Source organism: Gymnodraco acuticeps, unplaced genomic scaffold, assembly GCF_902827175.1.
Source record: "Gymnodraco acuticeps unplaced genomic scaffold, fGymAcu1.1, whole genome shotgun sequence".
Lineage (NCBI taxonomy): Eukaryota > Metazoa > Chordata > Actinopteri > Perciformes > Bathydraconidae > Gymnodraco > Gymnodraco acuticeps.
In genome coordinates this window covers 677,375-685,898 of record NW_022991995.1, presented here as the reverse complement: position 1 = coordinate 685,898, position 8,524 = coordinate 677,375, and the positions used below count along the sequence as shown (strand labels likewise).

At 39.9% G+C, this 8,524-nt stretch overlaps 1 protein-coding gene across 1 annotated transcript; it reads left to right on the top strand.

Annotated features, from left to right (window-relative positions):
* Window positions 1-4,775: 4,775 nt before the first annotated feature.
* LOC117536388 lies at window positions 4,776-6,213 on the top strand. Its single transcript, XM_034201230.1, has 2 exons — window positions 4,776-5,610; window positions 5,759-6,213. Exons 1-2 carry the CDS (start codon window positions 4,776-4,778, stop codon window positions 6,211-6,213), a joined length of 1,290 nt encoding a protein of 429 aa, XP_034057121.1.
* Window positions 6,214-8,524: the final 2,311 nt, after the last annotated feature.

The window sequence follows — 8,524 nt, the reverse complement described above, 5'->3', positions numbered from 1 at the left end:
ACAGGGAGAGAGGAGGAGGAGCAGCAGCAGCAGCAGCAGCAGGATGTGACCCGGAGAGCTCCTTCCAGCACCTCGCTCTCCCACCCAGAGGAGAGGCTGCTTCACAGCACTATGTATCCCGGGAAAGAAGCTTGAAACCTGTCCATTTCATCCACATTTGACTCAAGAAATGTACAGGAATCTGTCCATTTCATCCACATTTGACTCGTGAAATGTACAGCAGAGTCACTGCTGTAAGCAGGGTCCCACAGGCAGAGATCCAGGGTCATGCACATGGGTCAGAAAAAGTCTAAGTTAACTTTTGGAAGAACCAGAGAAAAGGGGTGAAAATGGAGAAATTGTATCCCAAAATAGTGTCTCTTAATGCGGGTAGAGTCCCCTGACAACTCTCCTTACATTCCTCCAGAGTCAGAAAAAGTCTAAGTTAACTTTTGGAAGAACCAGAGACAAGGGGTGAAAATGGAGAAATTCTATCCCAAAATAGTGTCTCTTAAGGCGGGTAGAGTATGGGGTGACGTATATGGACACTTGAGCACCAGCAAGACCTCCGCCTCCATAACCTTGTGCACCAGGCGAACCTGTGTACCCACACTTAAGCACTCCCCCACGGACTAAACCAAGAGGGAACACCGGTCAGAAGTGCGTGCCCCTGGTACACTGAATAAAAAATAATAATGGGGGCATGCCATTAAAACTGCTATGCATTGAGGATTTTAGTCCGAGATGAGTGCTTATCTGCGGGTATCTTGTGTCAGCTTCGTGGACCCTAATTTAAAAGGAAATGTCCATGATATTGACAAACGTATTTATATACAGAATGATGATTATTTTACCCTCAGACACATGCATAGAGCACCCCCAAGTGTTGAATGTGTGTAGGCACAGTTGGTAAAAGTTGTCCTGCCGGTGGCAGGGACTTTGCATTGGAAGTTGACATCACATTTCCATTGTGGTCCGCACAATGGAAATGTGATGTCAACTTCCAATGCAAAGTACATTTGAAGTCCATAAGGCAGACATTTTCCTTACTTAATGGAATGTATATCAGTGTATTAAAGTCAATACTTCATTTATTTAAACCAATATCTTTCTTGATTATTTGTACAGTATGACAAATAGAGTCTTTGTACCTGTGCTGAAGTTCACTGCTGTGAGGAGTCCAGTTCTGTCTCTCACTCTCTGGTCAAGCCTGTCTGCATCACCTGGACACTTTAAACAAACATATATATATGTAAAGTACAATGTGTACAAACAATATAACTTATTCTCTTCTGTTGAACATGTTGGATTGTGTATTGTCCGAGTCAGGGTCCTTTTTATTTTACTGTAACTTTGGAAGTTGTGTTACCAATGCTTACTGTTTATTTGATATCAATTTGGTAATGTAATTAATAAAAACAACAAGGTTTGGGTTCGTTCTTCAGATGACTGACGTGTAACCTCAATAATGAACTCCAGCTCAACCAACCATATTATAATATCTAAGTAATCATCTTGAAATATGACATTAATAATTGTAATATACACACATCTTATTGTGAGGTTGATTTCACATACACTACTTCGACGTTAGCTAAATAGAAAATAGCATGGATAATTTACAAAGGCTTTAAAAACACAGCAAGAGCCCAAGACAATTATAAAACTTGTCATTATTTCAGTACAGTTCAATTGGTTTTATTTTCATAAACGATTATCAACCGTTAGTGCCAAAGCAGTAGGCTATAATATATTCATTACTGCTATAGACTACAACCACTACTTGTTTAGCTAGCATAAACTCAACAAAGCTAGCGTTAGCTGGCTAACTGACGTTATTTTGCCGGTTCGACGTGACTATGGCTGTGACTGTGTGACTGACCCGAGCCTCGTTGGTCCGATAGCTCCGCCCCTTCGCTCCAACCCCCCTCCCTCCCCCCACATCTACAGTTGAAAATTACTGTTGCGACACATTTATCGCAAGAAGTGTAGCAAAAGTCAAGGCCGCAGATTCGTCAATTTATACTGCCACAGAGCAGATTCGTCAAGTTTTAATGATTGATTTGAGTGGTTGTTATAACCAAGTTGCAGTTGTAATGGAAAATATATTTAAAAAATATGTATTTTTCTGCAAGTGAACATTTCATCACTAAGTTAATTTTTTTCCTTCAAGCTACAAAACTTTTTTTTTTCTTCTGTGACTTCAAATTTGGTTCACAGTTACGTGGATATTTTATACAAGTGTAAATGTATGCACACAAGCTCAGATTTTATTTTTGCTCACATTAGGTTTTACATGCACTCGCATTTTGCAGCATATATACCTTCATAGGGAGAGACTAACAGCCAGCTGTTCGCCGGGGTGGCGGGCATCCGTTCAAACACACAGACGAGCTTGAAAACAAGGGGTGAGGAGAAGCCCGTTATATCGAATTCTTCAATAGATTATGTAGGAAATATTAGATTTGTGTGTTTGACGGCGGCCAGCGGATCCTGCAAATAGCTTTGCATTTAATGTTTGTCAAGCCCTTGGGTATATTTGCAGTTTCCCCGCTTGAAAGGGATGATACAGTCCATAGGAGGTTTGAACTGGGTTTCACTCATGACCACAACTTTGTTTCTTTTGAGTTCTTCTTTACTTTCGTTTTTGTTGTTGCAGTACAGCTTATGTAGTAAGGTTGTAAGGTAAAAAACCATAAATGAAAAATAAAAAATAATTACTGTAAATAAATGCACATGAAATAATAAATGCAAAAATACATTTACATCATACTTTTTAACACTTGTGAATATTGTTTTACTTTCTTAGTGTATTTTTATGAACGATGTTTTTAAACAGTTAACTTATGCAGTCTCATTAAAAATGCAAATATAATAGACTGAATTCTTAGCAGCATTCAAACCGTTTTTATCAATCTACATCTCTCAATAAACAAATCACATTCGTTTTTAAATCAACAATCATGTTGCTTTAGCTTGAGGACATCAAACAAACAAATGACACTGAACTAGAACGCACGTTCTAACAAGAACGGCAAGTTGTATGACTCTTAACTAAACACACAGTTCGTCTCTCAACGGCCGCCTCTCCAGCTTTTTATGGCTGCACCAGTGCTGCTTCTTTGACGTTTCTTCTGCTGGACGCACGCTTTTTAGTCTTCTTCTTCTTCTTCTTCTTCTTCTTCTTCTTCTTCTTCTTCTTCTTCTTCTTCTTCTTCTTCTTCTTCTTCTTCTTCGTCTTCTTCTTCTTCTTCTTCTTCTTCTTCTTCTTCTTCTTCTTCTTCTTCTTCTTCTTCTTCTTCTTCTTCTTCTTCTTCTCTTTAATGGCGAATCGCTTCCACTTGGAGCATATATCGCCACCTACTGTTGAGTTATTAAATGTTCATATTAAATCCTTGTCCTCAAACCAGTGCTTTTGAGGAATTTGAAGATCAGCTTGTTTGCTTCATTTCTTGATTTACTTTCATATATTGACTTGAAATCCATGTCCTTGACGTTGAGTTGTTCCAGTGCAGTTTTCAGAATGAGTCTTTGCCTTGTATATTCCGGGCAGCTAAAAAATACATGCTGTATTGTCTCTGGTTGTTGGCAACCATCACAATTGCCATTTGGATGTTTCCCAATCAGATGCAGTGATGAGTTTAATCCAGAGTGTCCCAATTGTATTCTGCTGTTAATGCTCTGTCCTCTTCTACTTCTCCCCCAAGTGCTTCCTGTTCCTACTTCCCCTTGTATCTGGTATAAATGTCTTCCTTTGATGTTACTGTCCCATAGTTTTTGCCATTGTTGCTTGATAACCACTTTTGTAACAGATTTGACTTCTGCTCTACTGATGGGTACCATAATATCAATCTGGTTTGCTTTCAAACCACATTTGTGCCAGTTGATCCACTACTTCATTCCCTCTAATACCCACATGCGCTGGAACCCACACAAATTGAACAACAATTCCCAGATGAACTAACCTAAACATCATGTAAAATGTCATGTAAAATATCCTGACGGCATTCTGAAGAGAAGTTGTTTATACTCTCCAGAGCTGCACTGGAGTCAGAGCAAATGACCACTCGCATTGGCTGTATTTCCTCTACCCACTGAAGTGCTAGTGAGATAGCCATCATCTCTACTGTAGGGAGAGTGGGGTAATTTGTGCCAAGGGGCAAGTAGTGCCACCCCTGTTATCTAGAAAACCATAGAAGAAGTTGGTCATGTGACCACATATTTTTGAAGAGGCATCCATTTCGATCATCCTGCAAAGAAGGGAGTCACATGGCTTGAGAGGTAAGCACATTTAAGTTAAAAAAACAATTTTTTGCCCTCCAAAGTAAAATGTCTATGATCAAGGTTTTTTGATTGCTGTGTTTGAACAATTTAGACAACTTTAAAAACAGTTCACACATGTTTTAGTGCTTTAGTAAGCTACGCCATGAGTCTATACAGTTAGCATGATGCTAGCTCAAAAAAGCTGGGGGATGCATTTTTTTCAAAATGGTGGGCTTGGGGTGATTTGTGCCAAAGGGCCTTATGATTATTTACTATATATTACTTTATTGTATTTTATTGTTATTGTACATTGTATTCTTACATTTGATCACTAAAACTATGTGACATTCTTAATTTTAGACCAAAATCCATCATGCCACGGGGCACAGCATCTCTAGAGGGTCTTCTGTCCTCTGACATTTACACACACAACCACATCCAAGTATGTTAAAACTGCTTTAAACGTCTCTGATCATCAGCACTACCTTTTATTTCATTTCAGGTACAGCTTCCCTCCACACATGATGTACAACATGGATGAAACTGGTGTGACGACAGTGCAGACACCCAAGCAGGTTGTCACAGAAAAAGGGAAGAAACAAGTGGGTTCAGTAACATCTGCTGAAAGAGGAGAGCTCGTCACTGTGGCCTGTGCAGTAAACGCCACTGGAAATGCAGTCCCACCCATGTTCATTTTCCCGCGTGTCCGCTTCAAGGACAGCCTCCTCAATGGATCACCAGCAGGTTCCATTGGTCATTGTACAAAGTCTGGATGGATGAATGAAGACGCCTTCCTCATCTTCCTGAAGCACTTCATCCGCCACACTAACTGCTCCACCGATCACCCAGTCCTGCTCATTCTGGACAACCATGAGTCTCACATCTCACTCAAGTCAGTGACAATTGCTAAAGAGAATGGGGTCATTATGCTCACCCTGCCACCTCATACCTCACACCGCTTGCAACCATTAGACAAAACTGTCTATGGACCACTCAAAACCTATTATAACCGAGCGATGGATGGGTGGATGCGATCACATCCTGGGCGAACCGTATCAATCTATGAGGTCTCGGAACTTGTGAAGCAAGCGTTCCTCTCTGCAATGTCACCAACAAACATAACCTCAGGGTTCAGAGCAACAGGCATAGGCCTATACCCTTTCAACAGGGACATCTTCCCGGAAGAAGACTATGCACCATCAATGGTGACAGACAGGGCAAATCCAGAAGATGAACCCAGTGCCACTGCTGACCTGCCTGGAGAAGAGCCCTCCACCAGTGCAGCTGCTCACCTGCCTGGAGAAGAGCCCTCCACCAGTGCAGCTGCTCACCTGCCTGGACCATCTCATGAGCCAACACATGTCACAGGTATTTAAAAAAAAAGTCTGGTAGGCCAATAGTGGCGGTGCGCATAGTGGCATGGCTCAGGCTTACCCTCCACCTGACCACGTAATCTTGTTGTTCCCTGTGTTCAATGACAATAAAGTTCCTTTCCTTTCCTTTCCTTTCCTTGAAGCAGATCCAGACCCAGGAGAGCCACCTGCCACTCTGACAAATCCCGAGCACTTATCAAGTGACAAATCTGGTTCTTCTGCTCACTTGGGTTATGTGTCTCCAGAAGTCATTCTTCCCTTGCCAAAAGCCACAGAAAGAAAAAAAAAATGTGTAAGAAAGAAAGTGAAAACAAGAATCGTGACCGACACACCTGAGAAGATGGAGTTGGAGAAGGCTCACAAAGAAAAAGAAGATAAAAAGGCTGAACAGGAAAAGAAAAAGAATGAAAGAGAGAAGAAAAGGGCTCTGAAAGCTGCAAATCAAACCAAACCAAGAAGAAAACAGCTGTGTACAGTAGCTCAGAAGAAAGCTCCACCACCAATGATGAGGCAGAAGATGGTCTGGAGAAGACACACAGCAGAGAAAAGGAACGGGCTGAGAAGAAGAAAAGGAGTGGAAATAAGAAGGGGGCTCTGAAAGGGTCAAAACCAACCAAGCCCAAAAGAAAGTGCTCTCCAGTAGCTCAGAAGAGAGTGACTTTCCGATTCCACTTAGCGATACCACTCATTATGAGAGTTCAGATGTCCAGAGTGATGATGATGATGGTGACAAGGATCTGTCTGCTGGTGACTTTGTCATTGTGAAGTTTGCAGGTAAAAAATCCAAATGCTATAACTATGTTGGATTGGTGGAGAATGTTGAAGGTGACGAGATCAGTGCAAAGTTTCTGAAGCAAAGTTATAAGAGGTCTGTTGATGGAAAGCCCATCTTCACATTTAGAGAGAATGATGAAGGAGTCATCCCTAGAGGTGATGTGCTCAAGAAACTACCCACACCACAAAAACTTGGTGGTACAGCCAGAAGGGAGTATAAATTCACATTCCCCTGCAGCATTGACAAGTGGGATGTTCAGTAGTAGGCCGAATCTGTGAAGAGATTCAGATGCAGATGATTTGCTGCTCATTTTTAAAGTGGCCTTTGATGTTGTTAAAACTTTAAATAAACATTAAATAAATAATTTTGTATTGAATGTGTCTTGCTTTTATATAGCATTATTGTTTGTGAGATTAAAATGATCTGTTTTACTTCAATTATCAATGGCACAATTTACCCCAGTGTATTGTCTCTAATGGCACAACTTACCCCGCACCGGGGGCAAGTTGTGCCACAAAACCACTTTTTTTTCTAAAGCTATATTTCTCAAACAGTTTATTTAAGATCCGAAGTGATTGTTCCCAGGGATGCACAACATCCTAAACTATATGTACATATTTTAGTTGGAGGCATTACTGTAATCCCCTTGCTTTAAAGGCACTTTAAGTAAAAATTGGCACTACTTACCCCACTCTCCCCTATATACTGCAATGTGATCACTCGTACGCTTTCCCACTTTTACTTTTAATTCAGGAACATGAAATGCACAACTAGTTAGACCATTTTCTGGATCTTTGGATCCATCAGTAAATATTTGTATAAACTGCCCATATTGTTCATGTAGAACAGTGTTCACATAAGCCTGTACATTGATTTTGTTTTTCATTGAATGTAACCGTTTCAATAGTGATACATCTACTATAGGTTGAGGTAGCAACCATGGTGGAACAGCTGATAACAACACCGTTGGACTAATATTCCATTATTTAACTTTGAATTCCTTACATATTTCCGAAACACAAACACTTTATTTTTTTATTTTGTTACTTTCCCAACTTGTTTGTACAGTTTGTTTGGTAGGGTGAGTATCTTTATGGCCCTGAAGATTTGCCCAGTAATGAACAATTAACTGTTTTCTCCTCAAAGAAATTGGTATTTCTCCGACCTCTACCTGAAGTGCAGACACTGGTGTAGATCTGACTGCCCCACAGCATGTGGAGCGCGTGCTTGTTCCTGGACTCTATCTAATTTTTGAAGAGAAGAATATGCAGCTGAACCATACACTATTAGTCCGTATTCTATGGCTGATCTTATTAACCTCTTATTTGAGATCCGCAAGCGCATTATTGTTCGACAAATACAAAATGGATTCACAAATGCCTGATCGAAAGTTGTAAATGTTAAAGAGATATTCACAGATCTTTTTTTATTTGTGAAAATATTTAGCGTATTTGCAGATCCGTTTTACACTTGCACATTTATTTGTGAGTTTGCAAATCTTTTAACCTCTTAAGCCCTGAGCCTGTTTTTAAGGTTTCAGGCTCGAAAATGCTATGCCCAAAACAAATGACTATAACTTAACTTCTAAAAGGGTTATATGAATAATTTATTTTAGAAAAGCAAGGTTACATCTGTGAGTTGGATTTAGAAGTGTCAGAATCAATATAGATATTTCTCAGTCAGAGTAAATTCAGATGGAACATAGTAAAAAAAGGTAAATTCTTACCCCCGCCTAAATAAAACCCATTACTTATAGTGAAAACTACCCTCGAATGATGGGATAGTAGACTAAAAGCTTTAGGAATCCAAAGTATAACATATAATAAGTACCCTCTATCAAGATTGAGGCAAAACAAGTTACATTTTACCTTTTTAGAGAGGTTTAGCTAAAAGTAGTCCAGGCGGACTGACCTTTGGGCACATTTTGGCACATTTGGATACCATCAGTGCCATTTGACCTTTTTCAGGTACCATACTGTACAAATAATTGTATTATCACTACAGGTAATCATTCCATCGAAATACAAGTGTTTTTAAAAAAACATTTTTTATTTTTAAATTACATTTATTTTGTATGTAAATTGTGTGTGTGTGTGTGTGTGTGTGTGTGTGTGTGTGTGTGGACTTTGCCACA

What these genes read in the sequence shown, in the direction of transcription:
- LOC117536388 (XM_034201230.1), top strand. Translation starts at nt 4,776, where the DNA reads ATGGATGAAACTGGTGTGACGACAGTGCAGACACCCAAGCAGGTTGTC. An exon ending in TGAGCCAACACATGTCACAG is followed by an intron (nt 5,611 to 5,758) that starts GTATTTAAAAAA and finishes CTTTCCTTGAAG; the next exon opens with CAGATCCAGACCCAGGAGAG.